The sequence below is a fragment of the Peromyscus eremicus genome, chromosome 5, assembly GCF_949786415.1.
Source record: "Peromyscus eremicus chromosome 5, PerEre_H2_v1, whole genome shotgun sequence".
NCBI classification, from domain to species: Eukaryota; Metazoa; Chordata; class Mammalia; order Rodentia; family Cricetidae; genus Peromyscus; species Peromyscus eremicus.
The window spans coordinates 51,610,850-51,629,917 of NC_081420.1; the positions used below are offsets into that span (position 1 = coordinate 51,610,850).

At 41.5% G+C, this 19,068-nt stretch overlaps 1 protein-coding gene across 1 annotated transcript in view; it reads right to left on the reverse strand.

Annotated features, from left to right (window-relative positions):
- Positions 1–11,876, reverse strand: part of Adarb2 (adenosine deaminase RNA specific B2 (inactive)) — a 197,925-nt gene extending 186,049 nt beyond the window's left edge. Inside the window, exon 1 of the mRNA XM_059263018.1 lies at positions 11,753–11,876. Within this exon, the coding sequence (XP_059119001.1) occupies positions 11,753–11,876 (124 nt within the window). The remainder of the gene's footprint in view (positions 1–11,752) is intronic.
- Between the last annotated feature and the right edge of the window lie 7,192 nt (positions 11,877–19,068).

The window sequence follows — 19,068 nt, forward strand, 5'->3', positions numbered from 1 at the left end:
TGCCTATGGGGGAAAGGCCTCCTCCATCATTGGGCAGTTCTCAAAAAGCCAGGCTTGAAAAGATGTGAGGAAGAGACAGGCAAGGGTTGTGTCCTACGGGTGATCTCACACTCTGTTGTCTGTATGAGCTATGCTGTTGTCACCCATAAGTGCCTCCCTCCTCAGCACCCACATTATCTCTCAAAATCAAATAGATGAGTAGCCCTGCCTATGTATGGTTTGGGGCAACAGCAGAGGTTACAAAGGCTTTTCTTGCATTGATGAGTGCCTTCCTTCTTTACATGCTGCTGGGCCATATGGAGTGGTGATTGATGCTTGTGATGCCCTTAGCACTGAAGAGCAGGGGGTAGGGTTTTGTTGAGGCCATACTCTTTTATATCAAGCTCAAGAGAGTTTCTCAAAACTCTGCCTCCCAATTCACATGTGGAAGTGAGAAACGCATCACCTGAGACCTCCATAGAGGAGACAGCTAGGAACCAATCGAATGGAAGTGCAGCTGCCTTTCCTAAACACTTGCATGCCACCTGTGTATGTCAATACAGTTGCTGGGCCTCAGTCATGCTGATTGTTTATAGAGCTGAGAGTCTGAGGGCCCCACAGGGTCCTGAGCATCCAGCTCCATGCTAGATTAGACAACACCCAGAGAGCCATCAAAAGCCACAAGTGCCGAGATGTGGCTTTGATTCTTCATGTGAATGTGGTTCTTGGACTTCTGTGTCACAATCTCCTGGGACTTCTTAACAAAGAGCACTTACTACAAGTCCTTTGTCCTTATAAATAAAAATACCTCACATTGACATATCAAGGTAGGAAATGGTTCTAAATGAACCATATAGTTCAGCTCCAAATCTGGGACTCTACTACCCCTACAGAATAGCAGGAATCCTTGGATTACTCTTCTGATATCCTTCCCACCTTAGCCAGGCAAACATGTAAAACAGACCAAAATGCTAATGTGTTTCTAAAGACATGCACCCACAAATCAGTGGGAATGAACACTGACACAATTCCACTGCAAAAAAAAATTTAGGGACACCCATTGACAACCAAGAAACACTACCTACTCAGTAATATGTCATTAGGGACACAACACAAAACTGAGATTAGTAAAGATGTTCATTGTAGAATAATTTTTTAAAGTTGAAAGTGTAGGAAATGTCTAACTTCCCACATCTAAAGGAATGGTTAAGTTGTAGTAGAATCAAACAGCAAAATGACATACAACAATTATATCTTAATGGACTCTATATGCTTCAACATAAATAAATCTCATCAACATAACGTTAGATGACAAAATGAACTTGCAAAATAAGTTGAGTAGGATAGACATCATAAGCATACTCACATGACATATTATTTATGTAAACAGACATGAAAGAACAGAAGACAGTTATATCATAAAGACATATTCCCATCTCCCAGAGGGAGTGGAGGGAAGGGAGGAAAAGAAATAAGGGGACAAAGAATGACTTCATTTGTACTTCTAACATTTTCTTTCTTTTTAAAAAAATTACACTGTGTGTGTGTGTGTGTGTGTGTGTGTGTGTGTGTGTGTGTATACACACCATGACACGCATGTGGAGGTCAGAGAACAGCTTGCAGGAGTCAGTTCTCTATTTCCACCATGGGGGTCCCAAGGATTGAAATGTGGGTCATCAGGCTTGGTGGCAAGCGCCTTTACCACCTGAACCATTTTGTTGATCTGACATTTTCTATCTTTGCAAAAAACTGACATAAAGTAAGTTCAGCAAAACCATCACTTGCTATAACATATATAAAGCTGTATATCTAGTTCACACACACACACACATATATTTGACACACACACACATACACATACACACATACAAACACTCACTCACACAGGTCCTGGGGCTGATCTGGCTGGGCAGAACTATGCCCAGGTTTCTCTGTGTGCCTTGCACATCTTCTCAGGGGCTGGGAGCTCTCAGCTCTGTGGCAGGTGCGAATGTGCTTTTTTCTCTCATTAAGCAAGTGGAAATTCCAAGTGAATTTTCCCATGAACTCACAACCTCAAAACTGACACTGAATACCTGGCTGGCTGTTGACACATGAACCTGCTTCTCTTGTGCAGCCTGAAAGCTACTTATATATAACTATAACTTATAACTGAGTGAAGATGAATTTAAAGATGATTTAAGACTAGCCACTTTGGATCACTATTCTCTAATAAAGTTGTCCTGTTTAGGAAATCCCAGTTGTGAACTGCCACATGACCACATGACCCCTGATGCACTTTGCTAGGGTGTGTGCTTCTAGAATGCCAAACTTTCAAGTTTATTATAAAAACCCAAGGATTATTTATGCCTATGAACAGTCTGCCATCTTCTGCTGATCCCTGCCAGCCTCTATGTATTCTATTGAGAACCTAACTTTGCTATATTTCTTTTTCCTTAGTCCTTGGCTAGTGGCTAGTATGGTTAACATTTTATAAGCAGGCAGGGGGAAACTGAAACTCAAGGAGTTGAAATAATTTGTTTACAGAGATTGCATGCTATGCTGTATTCATGATGGGCCTCAATCCTAGGGCTCTCACATTCCGCTCTTCTGTGCAGTGGCTATAAGTTGATTTTATGGACACAGAATGATTGTGACATTTTCTTGGCCTTTGTAGATTAACACCCCTCCCCAGGCCATCTGGATATAATGAAGCCAAGTCTATCCCATGTGTGGTGAGTCCTGGGGCTGATCTGCCCGGGCAGAACCATGCTCAGGTTGCTCTGTGCACCTTGCACATCTTCTCAGGGGCTGGGAGCTCTCAGCTCTGTGGCAGGTGTGATTTTTTTTTTTCTCATTAAGCAAGTGGAAACTCCAGGTGAATTTTCCAGTGAATCCACAGCTTCAAAACAGACACTGAATGCCTGGCTGGCTGTTGACACATGGACCTGCTTCTCTTGTGCAGCCTGAGAGCTACATAGGTTGAGACCTGCCAGAATGGCTGCTGTGCTCCTAACCCCTCAGTTTATGGCATTGTTGTTGGGGAATAATGAAGAAGAAAGTACAATTTCACAGCCACAAAGGATGCCTTTGAAAATCAGGTGCCTTTCAGAGGTATCCCAACATGGGAGAATGTTCTTTTCAGCATGTACTCTACCTCCTCTTAGCTCAGAGCTAACCCATCAGTCATAGCTATCATCATGTCTTTATAAAGGAGCCAAAACAGCCCTTGCTAGAATGCTCCAGTGGGGGGCACTGGGCTCTGCATTAAAAGCCAGCTCAGCTTTTCAGTTTAATTTTATAAATTGTGAAATGGGCTTACTACTATCTCTATCAATTTATTACTAAAAAGCTATTAGGCTTGGGGAGGTTAGTTTGTTCAAAAGTGTGAATCTGAGTGCTTTCTAAGTTATAACCTTGCAACACTCATTTGTTATGGATCTCAGCAAAATAATTACCTTTTAGATAGCAAGTGCTAAATCTTAGGTGTTTGTGTTAATCGTTGTGTGCCCTGGGTGGGCACACTGCAATGGACCCTGCCATTTAGGGTATTTCAAGCCAAGGGAGAGTGCACGTTAGATTAAACCATGTGATTTTCCCAAGCTGAACTCAAAATGGAAAATAAAGAGCAAACAAAACAATTCCCAAATCCCCACATCAGATTGCCTAGAAACCAGCTTGGAGCCTTCTAATTTCTTATTGATTTCTTACAATGTGGGGATTTAATAAGCGTGCCAGTGTGATTATGGTGGCCAGCATATCAGATGACCTCTGCTATATCTTAGAGAATCGAACTCAGAAAATAATGTTTTTGTTCTATACATGGTGAAATCCCTTTTATTTGCTTCCCTTCTGTAATTCTCAATATCTTGCTACTGTTGTAATTGGAACTCTTCATATAAACTTTATTAGACCATGGTGTGAGTTCCTTTGTTTTCATGTGTGTGTGTGTGTGTGTGTGTGCGCGCGTGTGCGCGCGCGCGCAAGAGTGGAGACAAAAAGTTGATGTTGTGTGTCCTCTCATCTTGAGACAGGGTCTCCAACTGAACATGGAGCTTGCCAAGTAGGCTAGGCTGGCTGGCTGGAAAGCCCTAGATCTTCCTGTTTCTGCCTCCCCAGCACTGGGATTACAGGTGCTCCCAGTATACCACTTTTCACATGGGTGCTGGTGTTTGTGCTTGTGAAGTAAGCATAACCATATGAACTATCTGTCAGCTTCTATGAGCTCCTTTATTCATAATCAATAATTAGCAGCAGTTGATTAAAAACTATAGACGTTGGCCTATCTTAGACACAAGTTAGACTCTCTGGGATGACATTACCTGTGGTAATATTACCAATGCAAAATGTGTTGATTAACTGATTCTCAGAGTTTAGCAAGTACTTCAGAGCCTATCTAGACTTAGGCTGGGGTCTCTGTCCTGGGACCCTTAGAACGCGAGGCAGTTCAGTGCTCACTTCACAGAGTCTAGAGTCAAGCACATGAGAGATTAAATGATGCCTTTGTTGTTTATGCTTATTGGAATCTTAGATCATTCTGTGTTAGCTTCATTTCTCTAAATGACAGAAAATGAAGATTTTACTTATATTTGCTTTATCAGTTGAGTACAAGTGAATCTATGAATCTATCTATCTATCTATCTATCTATCTATCTATCTATCTATCTATCTATCATCTGCCTATCAGGCTTAGCAAAAAGACCACCCCAGGGGCAGGTGGGAAGTGCAGCAGGGAAGCAGTGCAGGACTCCCTACTTCTATCCATATCCAGCTTCTCTTCATGACTATTTTATTAGCTGGTGTTTTCCATCAATTTACCTAGAAATTCCAGGATGTTCCCGAGAGAAGGGTGAATGGTTTTCTCATTTCTCTGGTGTGCTGGCTGGTAGATATTGATCTTACCACCCAGAAATGTGGGCAAAAGAACAGCACTGGCTCCCTAGCAGCAGAAGAAAACACATCCCTGGTCACTCTTTCTTTGCTCAACAAGGTAAACATTCACTCCTATGAGACTGTAGTGCACTGCCTGTACATCCACTCATGTGGATGAAAGCCCTATCTTTTCTTCTTGGGCTCCCTTATGTCAATGGGAGCAACACAGACCTGGGTAACACTCCTCTTGTGACAAGGCTGGAGATGGAAGGACCCTTCCTTACTCTAATATTGCCTGCAGCTACTCAAATCCCCATTGCAGCCAAGGTGCCAGGTGCATGTGGGCATTTTCCTACCACCTTTTCTGTGGGCTCTTCATATCTCTAACTCTGACATACGCATTTGTATTTTCCTCTTCACAGAGAAGGCATTAAATACGTTCCACTTCCCTCCTCTGACCCAGGAAATTATATTCATTTTTTTCTCCATTTAGTTAATAGGTTTTATACACCCAAATTGTCACATATAATAATCGACAGATTAAAAAGTCAGGAGATCAAAAAAAAAAAACCCTCTGACTTTTAAACACAGTCTGGAAGAGCTACTTGTGAAGGCATACACTTGGAGAGTAATGGGTAGATCCTTGTACCCTACAAATAAATGTAGAGGGTTGTGTAAATACTGTGGCTCTTGTGCTGTCAATTCCTAGCCGTGCCCTGGGATTCTTGCTCTGGCAGTATGTGTACATTCCTGGGTTGTGAGGGGACATGAGGACTTTCTACCTGCTCTTGTTCTTCCTACCCAGTGGGTACTTTCTTTGAGTAATAGACCTTTCTTTGAGTATTCCTGGAGGCACCTGGGGTGAAATCAGCATGTGCTCATTGGCTGAGAGTAGACTAGACCTTGGGTGATCTTACCATAGACACACATACATGTGTATATACAAGTGCATATTCATGAGTGTATCAGACCTACCTCAGGATGCTGAGGAGGCAGACAGGGAAGCAGAATGATCTTGTAACTGTGGTGACGGAATAGCTATCTGAAACTCCACCTGACACATAGAGTCTCAGCTTACATTTTCCCACTTAGAATGCTCCTGATTTGGGTTCCAAACACCTTTCCCTATGAAACTCACTCCCATGGAGACCACATGCATAGCCTCAGTGCCCATGGTCCTTTTGTCTTGGTACAGTGGCAAATTGCCTCATTCTTCAAGACACTGTAAAAGAGGACATCTCGGAACTGTGACTCCCATAAGGTCTTTTCAGGGAGTCACATGTGTCTTTCCATCGTGGGAATTAGAGAGGAAAAAGCAAGCAAATAACTTCAGACGACATTAGATAAATACCATAAGCAACGGTAATAGAACAATCATGAGCAATTTGGAGACCGCCAGACACTGAAAGAAAATATCTAAGTCAGGAAGGCATCTGTATAGGAAAATGAAAAATGAAATTATTTCCATTCTGCTTCCCTCACACCTGGATTCTTCTCCAGAGCCTTATAAGTACATTATCTCATTTGACAAAATGTGTCGACAATTATAATGCTAAGCTTAAAGGTCTAAGGCATGAAGAAATTGCATTTTGAACAGGAAGAAAAATCATTGTATATTGTCATAGCTGTGGCTACATATTTATTTTTCAAATAAATCTGTTATTTGCAATTTATTAACTTTGATGACCTGTGCTGATGACATTCAGGAATTGTTAGACAAGGTGGTGGTCAAGTCTTAAATGGGATCATATTCCTATCATCCCTAAGAAGCCACCACTTGCTTGTGGATTTCTTTATGTGTCTCCTCCTTCTCTGCTGGCTCCCTTGCAGGCTGGAATCTTCTACCCAGTTATTATGTACACCCGGCTTCCTCTCATGGCTTGGCATCATTGGGATTGTATGCATCAATGGTAATGACACTGTCATGTCTGCAGGTCAGGAGGGCTCTGGAGAGGCAGCCATCCAGTGCGCCACGCTACATTTGAAGAGATAATATTGTTCCTGGTGAAGGTTATTCGGCTGCCAAGCAGCCCTGGTTTTAAAAACAGAACAGCTCCTCCCAGATGACAGGGCTTAACAACAACAGAATGGCAGGCAGCCTAGTTCTTCCTCCAGACAGTGGGGAGGGCTTGGTGTGGAGAGGGGCAGTAGATAACCTGAACTGCAGGGTGCATGACAGATAGGTTCAGGCTGAGGTGTGCCAAAGGCAGCACAAGCTTGGCATTTGCTGGTATACGTGGGTACGACAGTTTGTCAGATTGAACAGCTGGTAGAAGATGCCTTCTTCTAAGGCTTGTCATGAGTAACCCATGATGCTGTGATGCATGTGCATGGAATTCAGAGAAAAGCAGATACAGTTGGTAAGGAGATGCCCTCTATCAGAGTCCAAAGGCAAGATGAAACTCTTGGTCTCTGTTGTTTGTCATTGAATCTGGGCAAAATCCCAACTTCTGAGCGGAGGGTGGGGCTGGGGTAGACAGGGACACATTGCTTTTCAGTGTTGCAAGGTGAAGCCTTCTCAGAGCTGAATGCTGAAGGCAGACAAGTCTTCAAAACATGGTATTGTATGAGTCTCCCAGCTCAGATCCAGTCTACTGCTGATTGGTTCCTAGTTACCAATGTTCTATAGGCAGAGCCTAATGTGTGTGTGGTGGATGTGTCCTGACTACGTTTTTCTGTCTCTTTGCACCACTCCTTTAAATGGAGAGATTCACAGCTCTAGACAATACCTTTTCTATATTCCAGATTGCCAGGATCTAGATTGCTGCTGAGAAGCATTCTTGAACAGTTGAAAGTGTGTGAATGGTTAGACATGAACTGTCTTTACAGTAGAGCAGTATAGATACAACAGATCCAGAGGATGCAAATGCATGAAGTATGGGGTTAGAGGAGGTTCAAATGTGCTTCTTCTTCCCACCCATGCTTCCACACACATGTTGATACACACTATGCATATGCAAACAGACATATACATTTACCACACATACCACTCTCACACACTACAAACATATGCATGAAATGCATGGTCATGCCACACATATGTAGATAAACATGAATACCACTCACATCTTGGACCTGTGCATACTAAATACAAATGTATAAAAACGGTTTCTATATGAATTACAGCATTTGGAGAGGAAGTGAGGTCTGAGAGATGACTTAGTGGGTGAAATGCTTGCTATAATACAAACAAGAGGACCTGTGTTTTGGTCCCCACCTCCCATGTTAATGTCAGGACCTGTCACGGGTGTTTGTAACCCCAACACTGGGGTGTAGACAAAGGCAGATCCCAGAGGCTGCTGGACAGATAGCCTAATAGAGACATGAGCATCAGGTTCAGTGAAAAGACACTATCTCAAAATCCACAAAACAAAGCAAAACAAAATGAAGGGAGAAAGACAGAGGAAGACAGCCAATAATCTCGCCTGGCTTCCACATACATATGCATGCACAGTCACAGGCACTTATAAACACATGCATACACCCCACACATACCTAACCACACACATCCACATACAAAGCAAATGAATCCATTAATCAAAAAACGAGGCTCCCCAAGCACTTCAAAAGCATTTTAATGTATAAGAAACAATTAAAAGTTATTTTTATCAGTACATTTCTTTCCATTAGCCAGTAAACCAAATCAGAGGAAAATAGCTTTAATTGCAAGTATCATCCATCCTTGATTGAACATTCCTTGTGCTCTATGTTCCTGCCTCTCCTCAACTCTGTGACTTTCTGTGCTGGTAACCTCACCCCCATTTGCAAGCTCACAAGTCCAAGAATAAACATGTATGCCCCAAACTAGGCTCCTATTTTCTTAACTGCTCAACCTTAGGAGGGAGTCAAATGCTGGTGGTGGTGGTGGTGGTGGTGGCGGCGGCGGCAGCGGTGGCGGTGGCGGTGGTGTGTATGTGCGCACGTGTGACTTTTTCAGTGTTCTCTGGACAAAGCAGTGACTTTACAAAGGTCCTGAACTTTTTGAGATCTTGGACCTTTAGTTACTACAGAAAAGTGGCTCCTGAATTTCTGTAAGTTAGAGTCCATTTGCTTCTCTCTCTCCAGACGTTCCCTAGGTAATTCCCTGCTTCCTTCTCTTGATTCAGTCAGCCTCCCAGCAGCTCAAGGTGGAGAGAGAGCAGGAAACAGAATTCAAATTCCTCTCATGCCACACTAAATTCAGCACATACAATGTGCTTTTTAGCTCCTCTCTTTCCAAGGTTTCTGAGGTAGTTATCCACAACTTGACTGATCCAGAAACTTTTCAGTTCGGACCACCACAAGAGGATATACACAATATGTCAAGGTTTTGCTTCATACCACAAGCCTTGCTAAGAGGGGAGCCCAGAACCAGCATCAAGAACCCCTGTCTAAGCCAGTCAGTTAATTCCCCTATTCCTCTCTCTCTCTCCCTTTCTCTAGAGATGAAAAACTCCAAGTAGAAAATTGTGACCACCTGGCATGGTTCTGACCTTTGAGCACTCTCTACTTTTAGGCAGTGATGTAGGGAAGTATGATGCCTACTATTCATTGTCAACTTGACAGGATCTAGGCATGATCCCCCGGAGAAAAAATCTCTGGACCTATTTGTGGGGAAGTTCCTAGACTGTTTTAACTAAGGTGGGAAGACCCTCCCTAGATTTGGTGGCATCTTCCTATGGGCTGAGGTCTTGAACTGAAAAGGAAAAAGGAAGTTGAGTACTTGCATCCATCCCTTTCTGCTTCCCTATGGAGGATGCAATGAGACCAGCCAGTTCATGTTCTGCGGCCATGACTTCCCCATCATGATACCCTGGAATCATAAGCCAAAATAAACCCTCCCTCCCTTAAGTTGCTTTTTCTGGCATTTGTCACAGCAACAGGAAAAATGACTACAGGAAGAAATATCCATTTCTTTTTTTTTCTTTCTTTTTTTTTTTTTTTTTTTTTGGTTTTTTGAGACAGGGTTTCTCTGTGTAGCTTTGCGCCTTTCCTGGAACTCACTCTGTAGACCAGGCTGGCCTCGAACTCACAGAGATCCGCCTGGCTCTGCCTCCCGAGTGCTGGGATTAAAGGCGTGCGCCACCACCGCCCGGCGAAATATCCATTTCTAATAGCATTAACAATTGTCTAGAGAGGGGGTGCCCACAATGATATGTTGTGATTCTTAGAGGCTGATGGCAACATAGACAACATTCTCATGGAAATCTCTCCCAGTGTTTTTGCCTGATTCAGCCAATTATCTTAGCAACCACCAATAGCACCTTGCTTCCTTCCCATTCCACAACAAGCACATTCTTAGCTCATTTTAGTTGAAAATGAAGCCCATCTGTTAGGTGACGTTAAGACGCAGAGGTATTCTTGTGGGATGTTTGGCCTCCTCTTTTAAATGCTTGACAATATGCTACAGGTAAGAGGAGAGCACAGGACAAGCCAAACACTTGCAGAATCTTCCCCCCTCCCTTCCCTTCCCCTCCTTTTTCCTTCCCTCCCCTCTCTTCTCTTCCCCCTTCCCCTCCCCTCTCTTCTCCTCCTCCTCTCCCCTTTCCTCTTCTCTCCTCTTCTCTCCTCTTCTCCTCCTCTCCCCTCCTCCCCTCCCCTCCCCCTCTTCTCCCATCCCCTTTCTTCTTCCCTCTCCTCCTCTCTCTTCTCTTCCACTGTTATCTCTCCTCTCCTCTCCTCTCCTCTCCCCTCCTCTTTCTCTTTCCTCTCTTCCTTACTTCCTATTCTGAGCTCTCCTCATTGATCTAAGCAGAAGAGAAGGGTATGACCCCCTTGCCCAACCCAGCTTCAACATCAGGCACCTAATGATGTTGCCCCATTCTTCTCTAGCTTCATGCACGAGAGATATTTTAATGGAAAACCCCTTAGTTATCTTTTTTCTTGTTAAAGAACCGTAAAATCCATTCTCTGAGACACCATGAGATTGCAATCATTTAATTTTTTTTTCTGTAGTTAGAACAGGAGAATGAAGGAAAGAGAAAGGTGAATATTCTAAGAAAACTAGTGTATTTCCTACACTCCCTGGGGCTCTTGGTCACACATTACTGATATTTTCTTATCCTTAAGATGATGATGGCACTCCAGATAAGGACAGAATTCCATATGAGGGTAGGATGTTAGATGAGACTGGGACTTCAGGTAAGGGTAGATTTCCTGGTGGTGGTAACTATGTAAGTGAGCTGTGAAGCTTTGGACAGGAAGGAGGCTGCACATACACCAACTGTGGATGAGAATGGGGTACTTGGTAACGATGGGGCAGCAATGGGAGACAGGATTCTAGTTAAGGGTAGACCTGCACGTGAGAGTGGAATTCCAAATGAGGACAGAACTTCTGGTAAGGATTCAACCACAGGGACGAGGGTCTGCAAGGGAAGATGGTATTCCACTGGAGCACTAGACTCGGGGTGAGGATAGGACTCTGCATGAGTTTGGTCCTGAAGGTGAAGATGGATGCAGATTAGGGAGGATCCAAGGTGTAGGTGACACAACCATGAAGATTGCATAAATTCCGTCCTATAGGTGGGGTGGACTGATGGTCAGGGTCGATTGCAGGTGATTCTGGTACTGTCTTAACGATGGGATTACAGGTGGGCACAAGGCTGTGGGTGAGGATAAACACCTGTGTGAGTTTGGCCCTGAAGGTGAAGATGGACTTCAGATGAGGACTATACTATGGGTAAGGACTCCAAACTTCAGGTGATGATAGCTTCCTAGTAACTGTGGGAATATGGAGAGTGTGGCGCTGCAGGTGAGGATGGAACTATGGGTAAAGATGTAACTGTAGAAGAAGATGGGTCTGCTGAAGATGGGAACAGGATCTCCTATATTGGGCAAGATCAGCCAGTTCCCTCTCCATGGCTACAAGAAAACAGAGAAAGACATTCCTACCCCCATATACAATGAGTGAGGACCCCTGTGCAAGAGAAGTGGGGTTGCTTACTTAGATTGTCTTCATCCTCCGTGTTTGTGGTGCCAGGACTTAGGTACTTGAAGGGAGCGAGGAAGGTTGACAATATGCTTACTTTGTCTGGAAAGATAAAGAAGAGGAAATGCACTTTTGACATCAAGTTTCAGAAAAACCCAATGCTTTCGTATGGTCTTATTACCAAAAGGTTGGACAAGGGAGGTGGAAAGATCATCATGGCTGCAGACACTTCATTCTGGCTCCATCTTTTATTGAATTTCTGACAGCATTTTATCAAATTCCTCTCTCCATTCATTCAAAGACCTTATGATTTTCATCTTTCTTCCCTTATTTATTTAATTTTGGCATCTACTTTGCTCCTGTTCCACATGTTTGAAAACTTTAATTGTCTTCAGGATAATAACCTTTCATCTGCTTACAGGTGTGTAGGCTAACACCTATCAAGGAAATTTTTAGAGTGAAAGTTGAGTAAAACAGTTCCAGAATTAAGAGAGAATTGTCCCCCAAAAGACAAAGATTCTCCCAACTCCCACACTTGTGGAACATTTGCTCTGAGCTCTTGAACTATATACATGAAGTAAAAAATTAGAAGCCGAGAAACACACACACGCTCACACACACACACACACACACACACACACACACACACACACACACGCTCATTGAATTCATAGTCATTTCACTTAGTGGGTGTATTAGTAGGAGTACTAGAGGTGAGAATTAGGCCAGAGTCAGGTAGAGGGCCTGAACCATCCTAGGGATGGTCAAATGTCATTGACATTGGTGGAATTCCAGGGACCCAGGAACAGCTGGCTTTCTGCACCCCTCCTGTCGTGGTTAATGTGTATTTCGCTCTGTAGCCCAGGTTGGCCTTGAACTTGATATCTTCCTATCTCAGCCTCCCAGAGACTAGGATTAGTGGTGTACATCCATATGCCCAGATGGCAATTTCTTTCTTAAACAGAGAATTGAAGAAATGTTAGGTGGGAAGTGCTATTAGGAAACACATTTTAAAATGGGTAATTAAAAGAATCAAAGTTCCTTATTCAGAAGTTTCCACTGAACAGAATATAGTGCAGAAGCTGCCAGTACCTGTTCACACAGCAAGTACTCTCTACTGCCAGAGACTCAGGGCAAGGGACTCTCAGAATCCACACTCTCCCTGTGTCTGCAAAACCCTCTCTGTTTTGCTATGGACCTGGACCACAGTTATTAAAGGACCACAGATGAAAGTGCTACCATTACTTGTCTGTTGTGGTACAGCATTAGAGGCATTTCTGATCTCCTCTTAAGCTGCTGGCCATGAAGGACTTTGTTGCTGTGCTGTGCAGGGCCCTTTCCTTCTCCTCTACAGCCTTTCCCACTCGAGGGCAGGATGATTTAGTGGGGTCACCATGTTCAACACTGCCTCTTGTCTCTTCCTGTTATTACAAAGGAGTCCTGCCTGTACCAGTATTCCCATTTGCACTTATACCTTGATCTAAGTGCAGATACCCATGAAAACGCTCACTGGTAGTTTTAACTGCCCTTAGCCTTCAGGCAACCAGACCCAGGCTGGAACTTGCTCTTTTCTTCTAAGGCTGAGCCTATTTTCTTTTTAGACAAGCTTTCTAGAGGCCAGGGGAGATCACATTGAAATTCATCTCAGAGCCTGTTAACAGCTGTTGTTTCCAGTAGAGACAGGCACCAATATAGTGTTCACACAAAGAGAACAATAAATAACTCTAATATGAAGTGCCTGCTCCTCCTTCATCCTGCCAAACACGAAGCATCAATGTAGCGAAGGCTTTGCTCCCTCCGAGCTCTCATGGCCCAAGCTCATTTACTCCAACAGAATGAAATACCTTACTTGAGTTATAATTTCATTAAGTGAGTCCAATAACGTTGCACAAAGACTGTGAAGCTCAAATGATTTTGTCTGGAGGATCTTGAAATGAAATTATAATTTTTTAATAAAGCAGGAACACTAGCAAAACCCCCACAAAATATACCAAACTACTTCACAGCAAAACTGTGAAATATATAAAGACTATTTTAGATCCATCCAAGTCTTCACTTTTTGTCATTGCTGTTTTTTCCCCATGTCTATCAAACAAAAACAGTGTATCCAGTTAAAACCGAATTTGAGACGAACAATGTTTTTCAGTGTACCTATATTCTCCATATTGTGTGAGGCAAGTGTAAACTCAGACAAATACTTATTGTTTATCTGAAGTTCGTGTTTAAGGCAAAGGGTGTGGATAGACATTTCTCTACGGAAGATATTCTACTGGCCAATGAACACATAATGATTAATGTCAGCAGTTACTAAGGAAGTGCAATGCAAGGAAAACCACAATGAAACACCATACCACACCCACAGGATAGCTATTGTAAACCAGATAGGAAATAGAGTGATGGTAAGGTGTAGGGAAAGTGCAAACCCTGAGCTCCATTGATGATGACAGGAAGCAATGTGTTCCTGTGGATATAGCAATCCCTCCCATAGGTCTATACCTTGAAGAACTGAAAGTTTCACTTCACAGTAGCCTAGAGACAGAGGTTAAGTGTCCACTCTCAGATGAATGAATAAACAAAAATGTGGTAAACCCTCCTCATGGAATATTATTCAGCATTCAAAAGAAACAAACCATGCAATTTGCCTCTATATGGTTGAAATTATGGGCTCTATAGTAAAGGACAAATGCTATATGATCTCATTTATATGCACAATCTGAAAAGTCTAAGGCACTGGAGATGCCAGTCAAAGAACATAAAGCTTTCACCTATGAGAGGACAAAGTTCTGATTCCCCAATGAACATCATCATGACTATAGGTAACAACAATGCATTGAACACTTGCAGTTCGATGAGAACAGATTTTATGTCCTTAGTACACATACACACACACAGTCACACACACTACACACATACACACTTACACACACACGTAATGGTAACTATGAGTGGTGATGGTTATATTAACCTAATTATGATAATTATACAATGCATACATATACTAAATTATAACATGATACACTTTAAATATATATGATTTCATGAGTCAATTAAATAGTTTTAAATTAAAATAAATCATCACCACATCAAAGACAGTAAAACTTAGCTAAATGTCTTATATTTATTTTAAAAAATAATTATTTACTTACTTACTTAATTAATTAATTAATGTGTATGAGAGTTTTCCTTGTATGTATGTGCATCGCATGCCTGCCAGGTGCCCTTGGAGATCAAGAGTATTGAATCCCCTGGAACTTTAATTATGGATGATTGTGCCACATCATGTGGATGCTGGGAATTGAACCTGGGTCCTCTACAAGAGCAGTAAATGCTCTCAACCACTGAGTCATTGCTTCATCCCTCAAACAGCCTATATTTTATCCAGTAGTCTTAATGTTTTATGAAGTTTTATTTTCTCTGGTAGATTTTATATCTCAAGGGCCAGCTTATATAAACCAAATGAAGGCAACCAAATAAATCAGGGAACTCAGACATGCACAACTAAAGGGCCAATTATTATCTGCTACCAGCATTGCTTTACACAAGAGAAATACCTTCATTCCAGAAATAATGGTTTTTAAGACAGAACTTAACACATCATTTTAATATTCTCAGAAAAGGGTGAACAATTACATTTTCAATATACAGGAAAACTAGAGCAAAGTTATTTGATGTCAGTGCCTTTCCTTATCGCCTCCTGGATTCCTCTTGTCTATTTGACATCATATTCAACGGGTTCAGTGTGAATGGGACTTTAGTACTCAACTGATGCTCATTTCACAAGTTTCACAGACTTCTTTTGAAAAGCAGATTTCATACAGATTACTAATGAAAGATGGAGGCCATATTTCACTCAACCCAATTATAGGCATTTTGGGTCTATGAAGAATTCTTTACATTTCTAGTTGCCTCTTCAAACTCTGAATGGTTGGTGATGGGCCAAGTGCCTCTCCAAGGAATGGCCTGTAAGGGCACACTGTTTGATGTGAGCCCATTGAAAACTGACCCAGAGAGCATGCAGCAGGCCTGGCATGGCCCTAGAGGGGAAGAGAAGACTGGATTTCACCAAAGGTTGGCTCATAATTAGCCAACATATACTTTAAATGCATTGTTTGAAATGTTTTAGGACATTTGTATTGTAAACCATATTACTTGTAGAACAAATAGCTTTGCTGTTATTGAACCAATTGTATATTTTTTGGGAACATGTGGGGAAATGTTTTCAGTGTATGGAAGGACTTGTCTGGAACCTGATGACATGAGACAGTTGGAACTGGCAAGACAGAGGACTAAAGATGTCATGAGCATTATACTAATTTGGAAAACCGCTGTGCTGACATAGGGCTGGAAGATATACTTACTGGAATAACTAACTTGTGGCTATTTTTAAATCTTTCTCAACTTGCTTAGAACTTAAAACATCTCAATAGATTAATAGATTATGTATTGTTTCTTGTCAACATTAATCTTTGAAAATTTAATTCATGTATACTGGAGTGTCCCTGTATTTTGCCAATATTTTGGGGTGAGTATTATCTTTGCACATAACTGTAGCTTATCTTTCATGAAAAAGACATGTGAACAGACCAGCAAATTTTCATTTGGTAGCAGGGCTTTTTGATTCCTCTAACACCCATTCCCAGAAGAACACTAGCTATAAAATACTGAACATTAAAAAGCATGATTGAAATATGTATACTAACACAGTTCTTTGCCAAACCAAAATATCTATATGTATTGAAGGCACTTTGTTAGGATAGGAGTTATATACAGTAAGCAATGGCCTGATTTTCTTCTCTGGTGTACTTATTCCGGGTAAAGAAACAAAGACATTGGCTCTACAGCTAAATGACACACCTGGGTGAAGCCACCACAATGCTGTGAACTTGCCCACATTCCTATCCAGGGGCTATGTCTGTTTAAGGAACTCTTTATTCCATCCCATCCACCCCCTTTTTTAAATCCCAGAGTGAAAATGTCTTTGCTGCCAAATTTTTGGATTAATTGATCTTGTATTTTCTTTATCAAATTATATCTTTACTGTGTTTTATCATCTGTCATATATTTAAAATCAAGAGAAAAGTGTTATCCTTGATTTTAAGGCATATAAAGAAAAAGAGTCATGTGATGAATGATATTATGATTAAAAGACTTAAAGGTTAATATCTAGGAGAAAAAATTATATGTGCTTTCTCCAGAAGGAATCACTTGCACTGTATTCATAAACAGAAGTGAACATGATTAGTTAAAACTCAGTGACAGACCATGCTGAGGAATATCCCTATATGAGAAAAGAGTGACATTCCCTCCTTTACTGCCCAAAGCCAAAGCCATAGTTTACACCACTGAGAAGAACAGGGTGCAGTAACTTCTCAGTTAGTCTTGTTGCTTTCCTTTAGATGAAGAGGGGGAGTTGTAGAGGAACTGTCATCTCCTTCCTTGTGATCAGAGAACCTACGAGCATGTTATAGGATTCCAAGCCTATGCCTAGGTCCTAGAGAGAACAGGAAGGAAGGGTCATTAACAAGGGTGGGAAATGTTACTGGCCATGATGAATTTGATGGCTTGTCTCACTGTAATCAACATAAAAGTAAGACAAAACATATGAAGTGACTGTGTGCAGAGTTTGGATAGCAGGTGGTGAACAAAGACTGTCTTTGAGAAAAGGGAATCATTTTCTAGTGGAAAGATAGCCCCTGCAATGTCCACAGTGATAACCACAAGTTGATCCAAGCAAAGAACAAAGTTTGTGCCATTAAGACAAGTGGAATTTGAGGGCAGAAGGAAGCACCAGCCAGAGAGACAAGGCCCCAGACATGGCTGGAGTTCCATGCTGTTATAGCTATACCTGAGCAAGGGAGACTGTGAGCCTGGCAGAGAACAGCCTCAGGGGATCTTAGTGCTGAAAGAAGAGTCAGGAGGTTGCTGAGCAATGAAAACAGGTGCTCTGGTCAGGCAGAGGAGAAAGTTTCTTTAGTAGGGGTCTTAGAAAGGTTGTGTCTCAGGACTGGTTATACCCTAGCTGAAATGAGCAAGCCGATTGGCTGGTAAAAAAGTGCTTCCCAGAAGACAAGTCAAGAGACACTACAATACCCAGATTCTCAACAACACAGTGTCTTTGATGTCTAGAAGATAGAAGCAGTGATAATGATATTGTGGATGAGAAGCCAGAAAACAGAACCACAGTTAGGAAAAGCTCAGGTGTAGTGCTAAGGTAAGATGATGGTAAAATTAGCATAATGTCATTATATGGAAGTTATAAAGATCTTTAAGAATTTTAATGATGCCAGGCACCTTTAATCCCAGAGCTTGGGAGGCAGAGGCAGGCAGATCTCTGTGAGTTTGAGGCAAGCCTGATGTACATAGCAAATTCTGGGCCAACAAGGAATACATATTGAGATTCTGCCTCAAAAACAAACAAGCCATCAAACAAACAACAAAACAAAACAACAAAAAAAGAATTTTAAAGAAAATGTGGACATAATGAGTGAAGAAATGGAATCTTGGTAGAGAAACAAAATTTTCAAATAAAACCCTACAAGTGAAACACTTGAGGCTAAAAAGTGTAGTATTTGAAACAAAACATTGGTTAGATTAGTGATTAGCTAAATAAACATACTTAAAAATACTAACCCCTGTCACTTAAAAAAATAGACACATTGCTAAAAGGTCAAAAGAAGTGGTAAAATAAAGCACTGGGTGTTACTGATTGATGCTGGCTTAAATGGCCCATGCTGGTAATCCAGCAGTAGGGAGGCCAAAGCATCAAGATTGCTGCAGTCCTCGTCATCCTGCAATACATAGTGAATTCTAGGCCTACTTGGGCTACAGAGTGAGGCCCTACCAAAAACAAACAAACAAATAAACAACAAACAAAAAACAAATCAAAATCTAAAACCAAACAAACCTTCAAATCAACCAACAGACAAAAACTAACAACTCTATAGTACAAAACAAAGTATAGCTCCAAAACAAACAGTAAAAGAAACTATGGGTGATTTATGAAAGAAAGACAAGGAAGGGAAAAATGACATGGGATACATAGAAAATAAATTATCAGTTTGATAGGCCTAAATCTAAATATACTATAATCCCATTAAATATAAATGGACTATGTATTCTAATTAAAACACAGGGATTTAGATTGTGTTGAAAAAGTCAACCTGGCTGATGTCTGAAAGAAATCAGCTTCAAATGTAAAGATCATAAATACATTGAAAATCAGTGTGTATGAAAAGCTATATCATGGAAATACTAATAACAAGAAAGGTAGATGGCTAAATTAACAACAGATATTGTAAATATCTTGACATGCTGAAAATTGCCATGAATTA